General features: G+C 36.3%; 1 protein-coding gene across 50 annotated transcripts in view; it reads left to right on the forward strand.

Annotated features, from left to right (window-relative positions):
* TRDN (triadin) overlaps window positions 1–13,493 on the forward strand; it is a 950,114-nt gene that overhangs the window by 749,805 nt on the left and 186,816 nt on the right. For 34 of the 50 annotated variants that reach the window (XM_053710723.1, XM_053710722.1, XM_053710726.1 and 31 more), the window contains 3 exons: window positions 4,631–4,678; window positions 9,111–9,158; window positions 11,295–11,342. In XM_053710723.1, coding sequence (XP_053566698.1) covers window positions 4,631–4,678; window positions 9,111–9,158; window positions 11,295–11,342 — 144 coding nt within the window. The remainder of the gene's footprint in view (window positions 1–4,630; window positions 4,679–9,110; window positions 9,159–11,294; window positions 11,343–13,493) is intronic. The other 16 variants (XM_053710728.1, XM_053710737.1, XM_053710748.1 and 13 more) reach the window with 2 other exon arrangements.

Below are 13,493 nucleotides of genomic sequence, written 5' to 3' on the forward strand. Positions count from 1 at the left end.
GAATTAATATCCACTCCCCAATTGGGAAGTTCTATCTGTATATCTACAAACCACAGATCACATAACATACACAAATACCCAATAATTAAAGAAACTTACGATACCTGGAACTTGATCCTGAAAAAGTTCCCTGCCCTTTACTCAATCCCTTCCCCTCTAACACCCATTTTACAGAATTCCGATTTTATAATAGGACAAACCAATATGAGGATAGTTCATCCTGACAAACATGACCTTCTGCCAATGTATTTATTAACAGACTCTACTAAATTACTACCACAGGCACATATACAAACTTTGGGCGAGGGACTCTTCTCTTCATGGCTGAAATACCACCAGCTAGCACATTTTTTATATACTCATAAATATAAATCTCAACTCACAAGACCCCAAACAGCTTTTGAACTCCTCTGCAGTGAATCTAACTCTCCTAAAAATGCTATCTCACTGCTCTATACAATTTTAATTAATCCACTGAAAGACTCCTTACCATCATACACTCAAAGATGGCAGATGGAGTTGAGGTTCAAGTCTCTTGAAAGGAATGGAATGTAATATTCTCCAGATTCTCCAAATCGTCCTACTCTAGCTCGCTTCTGAAAACCAATTACAAACTTCTTGTCAGGTGGTATCTTACACCCCAAAGACTAAAATATATATTCCCACAAGCCACAGACCGTTGTTGGAGACAATGCAAAAAGGTAGGCTCCCTACATCATATATGGTGGTCTTGCCCCTTTATTCAACAATTTTGGAACTCAGTAAAAACCCAAATAAATTACATTCTAGATTGTGACCTACCGCTTGACCCCTTGATTTTCTTATTCCATGACATCCCCAAGTTACAGTCTAAACTACATACAACCCTACTCCACCTTGCGATAAACAGCGCAAAACAACTTATCCCGAGATTGTGGAAACAAACCCGAGTTCCCACGGCCTTGGAATGGATAACACAATTGTCCCTAAATCTAAAATTGGAGAGATATTTCTATTTATCTATTAATCGCCTCGACTTTTACTATGATATGATTTTCATATGGGAAACCCTAAAATGCCCAACCCTAAAATGACTTTACAAAGAAAAGACTTTGAAGTAGTAGTATTGAAAAAGTTTATATTTCTTCATACTCAACTTCCCGGTATTTGTATTGACAACATCTATTTTAAATATCCGATTATACATGTGAGACAACCTTTTTCCTTTGTTTGTTTGTCTATTTCTGTTTCCTTTCATTGCCCAATTTTCATGCTCAGTTTTGTAATGATACTGTAAATCTCTGAATGAGGCTTTTTGAGCTGAGCATGTCATTTGTAATTGATCGGTTTGGCTCTAATGATACCAATGTTGAACTATCAATCAAACTTTCAATAATGAATAAAAAAAATAAAAAAAGGGTCAGTCCTTGTGATTGGTGAGATGTCTCCTATTAAAAGTAAAGGAGCTAGCTGGAAAGGGAAACTGCACACTGGAGCGAAGTAGGGGGGGCACATTTTAAATGTTAAATCCTGCAGCCAATATAAATCACATTACGCTGCTTTTTGCGCATAGGATCTTACAATTGCCTATATTTCCGTATGCATGTGTTTTTCTATTAGAGTTATAAATATTTTCAGTGTTTTGAGAAAAGCTGGCCAACTTTTAGTTGGTGAAAAAAAGCTGTGAGATCTGTAGTGTGAAAATCTTTACAGAATTACGCTGGGATTAGAGAGACAATTTCATATACTGCCATGGAACAACCATGTTCAGCCCATTCTTACAAAAACAACAATTACGCTTTGTATTTTGTACTTAAGCATACGCACCTTAACATTGCAATTTTTTCCTGCGTATTTTGGTTTGAATGGTTTCAATTATTCATTTTGTAAGATTTTTAAAATTTGAATTTTATTGTGCATATAACATACAAAAATGAAGTATACGCCCCTTAGTGAGACACCCTGTCTTCCTGGGTAAAAACTGGCTTTAGATCATTCCACCCAGGGAAATAGAAGTACTGGTGAGCATTCTTTAATAATCTCGCCACCTCAGAGAGCTTTAGATCATTGGGCCCATAGTGTTGTCCAATCACAATAAACATTTTGAGATAAATCATTTCTTGCTAAAGAGTGAAGCATCTCCAGGTGCGAAACAAGCAGACTGGAACCTCTCAGTCTCCCAGCTTACTTTACACTTTTGACCCGCAGGATTCAGGAGTTGACTCGACAGCCATTACAATTGCGCACCCATGAACAGATTGATAGAAACAATTGAAATTAACCGAATAATAAAAATATCAGCAGGTATCTGCTGCATATAAAATCAAACCACTTATGGTAAAAATAATAAACACATACATTAGGCTTCCAAAAAATTAAACTGACTTAGACTAACTTCTAAAGGAACTTAGTTTATCTAACCTGTCAATAGATTAACCTGTCCGGTTTGAGAGTACAGTCAATTTACGTGTTTTGTACATGGAGATTATGTCACCCTTGTTTGAATCTTAGTGTGTTTGGTTGAAAGCGTGCATTGTGTAGCTGTATGTTGGGGACCGAGGAAGAGACCTTGACGTTGTTCTGGGCCTATCACAATTTGGCCCAAATACTCTAACTAATTGTTCCATTTTGCTTGTAATCTAGCTGTGTGCTTGTAAGAGAGTGCCAGACTTTCTATGCGTTGTGCTAATAATTTTGTTTGTCATTTTCCCTATGGGCTTTGCACTCAGGCTTCACTAAGGTTGACTGCCTGAGTCCCTGAAAGCTGTGCAGCTGCCTGTATGTATTTACCTCAAATGCTACTTTGACTGAGCATATCTTTATTAATTCAAATACACCAAAAAAGTTAATTTAAAACTTTACATCTCAGCTGCTGTTGTTATTTTTTTTATGACACAAAAAGCACTCGCTAGAAAAAATCTGTCTGAATGACAAATTTTATAAAGAATGGTGCAGCGTTTTTTTAACACTGAACAGTCCACTAAACTTAAACTACCAAGCGTCTATAAAGTTATTTAATAGACGTTGCTATTTTAAATAGGCTACATTTATACTTAAATATAACTCCTGCATAGACATTTAAGAATGTATGTACAGCAATGACCTGGGGAAGGTACACTTTATTAAAGGGACAGTAAAGTCAAAATTAAACTTAAATTGCATGGATAGAGCATGACATTTTAAATAACTTTCCATTTTACTTAATTGATCAGTTTTGCTTAGTTCTCTTGGTATCCTTTGTTAAAGAGTAATCATAGGTGAGCTCAGGAGCGTGCACATGTCTTTAGCCAACTGGCAGTAGTGTTTATAACAATGGTATATATAGTTGCAAACACTTCTTCCATAGACTGCTATAGACATGTGCACACCCCTAAGCTCATATCTATATTTATTCTAAACAAAGGATACCAAGAGAACAAAGCTAATTTGATAAGAAGTAAATTGGAAACGTGTTTAACACTGCCTGAACTATGAAAGTTTAATTTTGACTTTACTGTCCCTTTTATCTGAAACAATTAGCCAAATTACAAATATACCCCTTTATATTGAATGACACCTGTGTTTCTTCTTCCTGACTTGTTATAGTTATTTAGCAAGTTGGTACATTAAGATCATAACACCAGTAATCCTGGACTGTTGAAACGTTATCATCAGATTAGTGTGTGCATTGTTGATAGCTATTGTTCTACTAGAAAACAGGATGACTATTTTTGCAATGTCAACTTGAACCAGCTTGAGCAAGTAATTCCTTAAAGGGACAGTAAAGTCAGGACATTCATGATTTAGACAGGACATAAAATTTTAAACAACTTTCCAATTTACTTCTATTATTTGATTTACTTCCTTCTCTTGTTATTCTTTGCTGAAATGTTTATCTAGAAATGCTCAGGAGCAGCACAGAACCTAGATTCTAGCTGCTGATTGGTGACTGCATATAAATACTGATTGTCATTGTCTCACCCATGTATTCCATTAGAAACCAGTAGAACATTGCTGCTCCTTCAACAAATGATATGAATGAAAATGTTTGGGTTTCACGCCCCTTTAAGAATGACTTTGTAACCAACTTGGTTTTTTTTGTCCAATTTAGATATTTTACCAAACTTAGCATAAGTCACCTGTTTTTTTTATAATGAATGTGCTGAAATATTCACTCATGTCTACAACTATATTAAATACATAAGATATTTATTCTTTTGACCTACTACGTATGCTTCTATGGGGCCCATTTATCTTGTGGGCCCGTGTTTTCTGGCGAGTCTTCAGACTCGCCAGAAGCAGCAGTTATGAAGCAGCGGTCACAAAGACCGCTGCTCCATAACCCTGTCCGCCTGCTCTGAGCAGGCGGACAGGAATCGCCGGAAATCAACCAGATCAAGTACGATCAGGTTGATTGACACCCCCCCTGCTGGTGGCTGATTGGCCACGAGTCTTCAGGGGGCGGCGTTGCACCAGCAGCTCTTGTGAGCTGCTGGTGCAATGCTGAATAAGGAGAGCGTATTGCTCTCCGCATTCAGCGAGGTTTTGCGGACCTGATCCGCACTGTTGGATCAGGTCCGCAAGACCTTTGATAAATAGGCCCCTATGTCAGTACATACAACATGCTATGTATGCTCCTTACAAACTAATAAACGAGTATTTTATTCCATAGAGACATTGGTGAAAAAACATGAGAAAGAACCAATACAACATACAAAAGGTAACTATCATAACTGAAATTTTTTTATATCGTAATAATATTAATTCAATAATTTTTTGTGTTGGTTTAAATCTCCTAGGCAAATAACTGTATTCAATTAAGAATACACATCCTTTGCATCTTTAAAGCTACAGAGAATGGGTGAATGTTCATTTTTCATTATTGAATGATGCAAGAAAAGTTCTCTTTGACATTTGTTTTAAAATTTAAATTAAGATTTATTTGTAGAATATAATATAATGGGATTACCCTTGATTTACACTGAAGTCTATGTCTATCCATATTAAAATACATATTTGTTTTCTTACCCTTGATAGGCAAATATTACAATAAATACAATGGGGCCTATCTATCAAGCTCTGTATGGAGCTTGAAGCCACGTGTTTCTGGTGAGCCTTCATGCTCACCAGAAACACCAGTTATGAAGCAGCAGTCTAAAGACCGCTGCTCCATAACCTGTCCGCCTGCTTTTTCTTGTTTCCAGGTATTTGAGTGGAAAGGGTTCCAAAGTATATATACATGTATATACATGTTAATATGTATATACTGTATACCTACATATACATACATACTCATATTTATATGTATGTATATATGCATTTTAGCTCTTTCCATTAAAATACCTTCTCATATACTATATATATTTTAACCCTTACATTTTATTTAATATTTATATGAATATTTTTTATTAGATGTGTATATATGAGTGTAACACTTTATTGTAATGTATATATGTTGTGTTTGGTGCAACTTGCGATTATGCAGTTGCATTTACTTTTGACAACTAATATGAACACAAGTTAACATTGTCGTACTTGTAAACTAGGCCTGAATGTGGTAATTCACTTAACCTTAAAACTACACTCAATGCAGAAGAAAAAAAATACCTCCTACATGTGATGAACCTTTAACATATGAAATTTCAGCACATCAATATTTTTAATAATGTGTTTCTTAACAAATAATCACCTAGATTACGAGTTTTGCATTAACAGGGGTGCGGTGCTAACAAGCAGTTTTCCCTCACCGCTCACCTACAGACAGCGCTGGTATTACGGATTTTTACAAACCCGGCGTTAGCCACAAAAAAGTGAGCGGAGAGCAAAATTTAGCGCCACATCTCACCTCAATACCAGCGCTGCTTATGTTAGTGGTGAGTTAGAAAAACGTGCTCGTCATAGGAATCAATGGGGCAGAGACGGCTGAAAAAAAACCTAACACCTGCAAAAAAGCAGCGTAAAGCTCCTAACGCAGCCCCATTGATTCCTATGGGGAAATACACCTAACACCCTAACATGAACCCCGAGTCTAAACACCCCTAATCTTACACTTATTAACCCCTAATCTGCCGCCCCCGACATCGCCACAGCTTAACTACACTTATTAACCCCTAATCTGCCACCCCCAATGTTGCTGCCACTATATTAAAGTTATTAACCCCTAAACCTAAGTCTAACCCTAACACCCCCCCTAACTTAAATATAATTTAAATAAATCTAAATAAAATTAATATAATTCACTAAATTATTCCTATTTAAAACTAAATACTTACCTATAAAATAAACCCTAAGATAGCTACAATATAACTAATAGTTACATTGTATCTATCTTAGGGTATATTTTTATTTTACAGGCAACTTTGTATTTATTTTAACTAGGTACAATAGTTATTAAATAGTTATTAACTATTTAATAACTACCTAGTTAAAATAAAGACAAATTACCTGTAAAATAAATCCTTACCTAAGTTACAATTACACCTAACACTGCACTGTAATTAAATGAATTACCTAAATTAACTACAATTAAATACAATTTTAAAAAATTATCTAAAGTACGAAAAACCCCCCACTAAATTACAGAAAATAATAAAATAATTACAAGTTTTTTAAACTAATTACACCTAATCTAATCCCCCTAATAAAATAAAAAAGCCCCCCAAAATAATAAAAAGCCATACCCTATACTAAATTACAAATAGCCCTAAAAGGGCCTTTTGCGGGCATTGCCCCAAAGTAATCAGCTCTCTTACCTGTAAAAAAAGTACAATACCCCCCCAACATTAAAATCCAGCACCCACACACCCAACCCTACTCTAAAACCCACCCAATATCCCCTTAATAAAACCTAACACTAACCCCTTGAAGATCACCCTACCTTGAGAAGTCTTCACCCAGCCGGGCTAAAGTCATCAACGAAGCCGGGCGAAGTGGTCCTCCAGACGGGCAGAAGTCTTCATCGAAGCCGGAAAGAAGAGGTCCTCCAGACGGGCAGAAGTCTTCATCCAGACGGCATCTTCTATCTTCATCCATCCGGCACGGAGCAGCTCCATCTTCAAGACATCTGATGCGGAGCATCCTCTTCCAACGAAGTCCAGCTGAAGAATGAAGGTTCCTTTAAATGACTTCATCCAAGATGGCGTCCCTTGAATTCCGATTGGCTGACAGAATTCTATCAGCTAATAGGATTGAGCTTGCATTCTATTGGCTGATCCAATCTTCAGTTGGACTTTGTTGGAAGATGATGCTCCACGTCGGATGTCTTGAAGATGGAGCCGCTCCGTGCCGGATGGATGAAGATAGAAGATGCCGTCTGGATGAAGACTTCTGCCCGTCTGGAGGACCTCTTCTTCCCGGCTTTGATGAAGACTTCTGCCCGTCTGGAGGACCACTTCGCCCGGCTTTGTTGAGGACTTCGGCTCGGCTGGGTGAAGACTTCTTAAGGTAGGGTGATCTTCAAGGGGTTAGTGTTAGGTTTCATTAAGGGGGTATTGGGTGGGTTTTAGAGTAGGGTTGGGTGTGTGGGTGGTGGGTTTTAATGTTGGGGGGGGTATTGTACTTCTTTTACAGGTAACAGAGCTGATTACTTTGGGACAATGCCCCAAAAAAGGCCCTTTTAAGCGCTATTTGCAATTTAGTGTAGGGTAGGGCTTTTTATTATTTTGGGGGGCTTTTTTATTTTATTATGGGGATTAGATTAGGGGTAATTAGTTTAAAAAACTTGTAATTATTTTATTATTTTCTGTAATTTAGTGTTTGTTTGTTTTCGTACTTTAGATAATTTTTTTTCATTGTAATTAATTGTATTTAGTTTAGGTAATTAATTTAATTATAGTGTAGTGTTAGGTGCAATTCTAACTTAGATTAGGATTTATTTTACAGGTAAATTTGTCTTTATTTTAACTAGGTAGCTATTAAATAGTTAATAACTATTTAATAACTATTGTACCTCGTTAAAATAAATACAAACTTGCCTGTAAAATAAAAATAAATCCTAAGCTAGATACAATATAATTATTAGTTATATTGTAGCTATCTTAGGGTTTGTTTTATAGGTAAGTAATTAGTTTTAAATAGGAATAATTTAGTGAATTGTAGTAATTTTATTTAGATTTATTTAAATTATATTTAAGTTAGGGGGGGTTTGGGTTAGGTTTAGACTTAGATTTAGGGGTTAATATCTTAGGTTAGGATTTATTTTACAGGTAATTTTGTAATTATTTTAAATAGGTTACTATTAAATAGTTATTAACTATTTAATAGCTATTATACCTAGTTAAAATAAATACAAAGTTGCCTGTAAAATAAATATAAATCCTAAAATAGCTACAATGTAACTATTAGTTATATTGTAGCTATATTAGGGTTTATTTTATAGGTAAGTATTTAGTTTTAAATAGGAATAATTTTTTTCATTATAGTAAATTTATTTTGTTTAATTTAAATTATATTTAACTTAGGGGGGTGTTAGGGTTAGACTTAGGTTTAGTGGTTCATAACTTTATTATAGTTGCGACGACGTTGGGGACGGCAGATTAGGGGTTAATAAATGTAGGTAGGTGTCGGCAATGTTAGGGATGGCAGATTAGGGGTTAATAAAATTAAACTAGTGCTTGCGATGCGGGAGGGCGGCGGTTAAGGGGTTAATATATTTTTAATAGTGGCGGCGATGTCCGGTTTGGCAGATTAGGGGTTAAACATTTTTATTTAGTGTTTGCGATGTGGGGGGGGCTCAGTTTAGGGGTTAATAGGTAGTTTATGGGTGTTAGTGTACTTTTTAGCACTTTAGTTAAGAGTTTTATGCTACAGCGTTAGCCCATAAAACTCTTAACTACTGACTTTTAAATTCAGTATCAGTCTTGACAGGAGAGGCTGTATCGCTCACTTTTGGTTAGACTCGTAATACCGGCGTTAGGCAAGTCCCATATAAAATATAGGATACGCAATTGACGTAAGTGGATTTGCGGTATTTTCAAGTCTGACCAAAAAATTGAGCGGTACACCTGTCATTTCAAGACTCGTAATACCAGCGGGCGGTAAAAAGCAGCGTTAGGACCTCTTAACGCTGCTTTTTAACCCTAACACACAACTTGAAATCTAGCGGAATGTTTCCACGCCACTAAAAAACTAAAAAATAATATTATATTCTATAGAAATAATGGTGAAAAAGCATGAGAAAGAACTATCACAACCATCAAAAGGTAACTATTATTACTGCTTTTTTATAGTTTACATTTTATATTTAACATAGGGTAAATTAGCATTTGTTTGTACAAATTATATATATATACACACACACACACATATATATATATATATATACATACATATATACACAAAGTCATGGCCAACATTTTTGGCACCCCTGCATTATATAATGCAGATAATGCACAACTTCACCCAGAAAATTGTTTAAATTACAAATGTTTAGGCATTCTCATGTTTATTTCTTTTGTTTGTATTGGTATGACACAAAAAAGTGGAGGAAAAAAAAAGCAAAATCTGACACAATCCGTGCAAAACTCAAAAAATTGACTGGATTATTGGCACCTTCTCAAAACTGTAAGAAATAATTGCATTCCAAGTTTGTGATGCTCCTGTAATTTGTAATTAAACTTGCCTGTATTAATTAACAGGTGCTGACATTATAGAAATCACACTGGCAACTAATTAAAATGGTGAAAAATTGTCTCAAGCTTTTCTGTTGTGTGTCTCTGTGGGCTACACTGAGCATGGAGAAGAGAAAGAGCAGCACAGAATTTTCTAAAGATTTAAGAACAAAAAATGTGGAAATGCATGGACAATCTTAAGGTTACAAGCCATCTCCAGAGATCTTAATGTTCCTGTGTCCACTATGCGCAACATTGTCAAGAAGTTCACAGCCCATGACACTGTAGATAATCTCCCTGTATGTGGACAAAAGAGAAACATTTATCAAAGATTGCAACAATGAATTGTTCAAATGGTAGATAAAGAACCTCGATCAACTTCCAGACAAATTCAAGCTGATCTACAGGCACAGGGTACAAATGTGTCAGCTCGCACTATACGATGCCATCTGAATGAAAAGGGACGCTATGGTAGGAGACCCAGGAGGACCCCACTGCTGACACAGAAACATAAAAAAGCCAGATTGGAGTTTACCAAAACTTACCTGAGGAAGACGAAATCATTTTGGGAGAATGTGCTGTGGACAGACGAAACAAAATTACAGCTTTTTGGTAAAGCCCCTCATTCTACTGTTTTCAAAAAAAGAAATGAGGGGCTTTACCAAAAAGCTGTAATTTTGTTTTTGTCTGTCCACAGCACATTCTCCCAAAATGATTTGACTCCCTGTAGTCAAACATGGTGGAGGTTCACTGATGTTTTGGGGCTGCTTTGCTGCTTCAGGCACTTGACGTCTTGACTGTGTACATGGCATTATGAAATCTGGAGACTACTAAAGAATTCTGTAGTGCAATGTAGGGCCCAGTGTCAGAAAGTTAGGTCTCAGTCATATTTTATGGGTCTTACAGCAAGACAATGACCCAAAGCACACGTAAAAAAGTACCTACAGTAGAAATGGTTTAAGAAAAAGTGCTGGAGAGTACTGAACTGGCCAGCAATGAGTCCAGATATCAATCACAATTAATCACCTGTGGAGAGATCTCAAAACAGCAGTTGGGAAAAGGAACCCTTCCAATCTGAGAAACCTGAAGTAGTTGGCGAAAGAAGAGGGGTCCAAAATTCCGGTAGAGAGGTGTAAGAAACTCATTGAAGGTTACAGGAAGCGATTGATTTCAGTTAATTTTTCCAAGGGGTGTGCTACCAAATATTAGATTGAGGATGTCAATAATTTTGTCCAGTCTATTTTTGTAGTTTTTCATGGAATGTGTCAAATTTGGCTTTTTTTTACCTCCACTTTTTTGTGTCATACCAATACAAACAAAAGAAATAAACATGAGGAATGCCTAAACATTTTGTAATTTCAACAATTTTCTGTAAGAAAATTATCTGACAGAAATGCAGGGGTGCCAATATTTTTGGCCATTACTGTATTTATATATATATGTGTGTGTGTGTGTGGTGTGTGTGTTTTAAAAAATATTTGACATTCATTTAGAAAATATTCAACAACATTTTCTGGTTAAAATTAAAATGTTAAAAAAAACGTATTCCTAAATTTAGTGCAGAAAATACATATTCATTGACATCCTACATGTGATAACACCATAAACATATGAACCTTTAGTACATCAGTGTGCTAAATAATTTATTCCTTTTAAGAAATATAATTCAGTGTCACATTAAAAAAAATAATATCTAATAAACTAACAAATTAATATTATATCCCATAGAGACATTGGTGAAAAAACATGAGAAAGAACCAAAACATCAAACAAAAGGTAACTATCATTATAAATAATATTATTCATAGTAGCTTAAATGAATGACAGAACTGTGACCTGACATCTGACTTGTGATAAAAGTCCAGCCATCCACATATATTTGTAAATATTGTCAATATAGCAAAGAAAAATAGGGGGGCAAGTTTCCATTTGTGGATAGTTTGTTAATAATTTCCAACAGTTTGTTAGCATTTTAAATGGTGTTCAATAAAAATAAGACTATTTGCCTGTTGGATTTTTATTCTGTGATCCCCAGACTAATGTGTATTAGGATCCCATTCAAATCTATAAGAGATAAGAAAATATTTTGAACTCATTGTTAGTATTTGGCTTGTCTTATGCGACTGATAATGGGCTTACATTTTTGGCCTCCTCCCCTTAGTATAAAATGGTATTTCACATTTAACACATTCAGCAAAGTCATATCAATTTAAAACCATGTTGACTCAAACATTTAACATATCAAAGGGACATACAAATATGAATATTTAATATAATAAATAAAACATTTGTATAAATTATTATAATAATTCAGAATCCCAAAGTATATAAATGTATTGTATTACACTATGAATAAATTATATTAATTAAGCATAGTAGTCTGACTTAGATATAAATTAATTTGTTTACTACATATTGATATATGTGCCTTTTGCAGCTGAATCATCTGGCAGGTGAAGGTTGCAAGAGCAAAAACCATCTTGTTAATCAATGGTTGCTGGGTGTTAAATAAAAATGGGGGGGGGGGGTATACTTAAAACCATTTTGTGGCCTAGATTTAGAGTTTGGCGGTAGCCGTGAAAACCAGTGTTAGAGGCTCCTAACGCTGGTTTTAGGCTACCGCCGGTATTTGGAGTCAGTCAGGAAAGGGTCTAACGCTCACTTTTCAGCCGCGACTTTTCCATACCGCAGATCCCCTTACGTCAATTTCGTATCCTTGCCTAGATTTAGAGTTTGGCGGTAGCCATGAAAAACCAGCGTTAGAGGCTCCTAACACTGGTTTTAGGCTACCGCCGGTATTTGGAGTCAGTCAGGAAAGGGTCTAACGCTCACTTTTCAGCCGCGACTTTTCCATACCGCAGATCCCCTTACGTCAATTTCGTATCCTGGCCTAGATTTAGAGTTTGGCGGTAGCCATGAAAACCAGCGTTAGAGGCTCCTAACACTGGTTTTAGGCTACCGCCGGTATTTGGAGTCAGTCAGGAAAGGGTCTAACGCTCGACTTTTCCATACCGCAGATCCCCTTACGTCAATTGCGTATCCTATCTTTTCAATGGGATCTTTCTAACTCCGGTATTTAAAGTCGTGTCTGAAGTGAGCGTTAGAAATCTAACGACAAAACTCCAGCCGCAGAAAAAAGTCAGTAGTTAAGAGCTTTCTGGGCTAACGCCGGTTTATAAAGCTCTTAACTACTGTGCTATAAAGTACACTAACACCCATAAACTACCTATGTACCCCTAAACCGAGGTCCCCCCCACATCGCCGCCACTCGATTAAATTTTTTTAACCCCTAATCTGCCGACCGCCACCTACGTTATACTTATGTACCCCTAATCTGCTGCCCCTAACACCGCCGACCCCCTATATTATATTTATTAACCCCTAACCTGCCCCCACAACATCGCCGCCAGCTACCTACAATAATTAACCCCTAATCTGCCGACCGCCACCTACGTTATACTTATGTACCCCCTAATCTGCTGCCCCTAACACCGCCGACCCCTATATTATATTTATTAACCCCTAATCTGCCCCCCTCAACGTCGCCTCCACCTGCCTACACTTATTAACCTCTAATCTGCTGAGCGGACCGCACCGTTACTATAATAAAGTTATTAACCCCTAATCCGCCTCACTCCCGCCTCAATAACCCTATAATAAATAGTATTAACCCCTAATCTGCCCTCCCCTAACATCGACGACACCTAACTTCAATTATTAACCCCTAATCTGCCGACCGAATCTCGCCGCTACTGTAATAAATGGATTAACCCCTAAAGCTAAGTCTAACCCTAAACCCTAACACCCCCCCTAAATTAAATATAATTTAAATCTAATGAAATAAATTAACTCTTATTAAATAAATTATTCCTATTTAAATCTTAATACTTACCTGTAAAATAAACCCTAATATAGCTACAATATAAA

Source organism: Bombina bombina, chromosome 4, assembly GCF_027579735.1.
Source record: "Bombina bombina isolate aBomBom1 chromosome 4, aBomBom1.pri, whole genome shotgun sequence".
NCBI classification, from domain to species: Eukaryota; Metazoa; Chordata; class Amphibia; order Anura; family Bombinatoridae; genus Bombina; species Bombina bombina.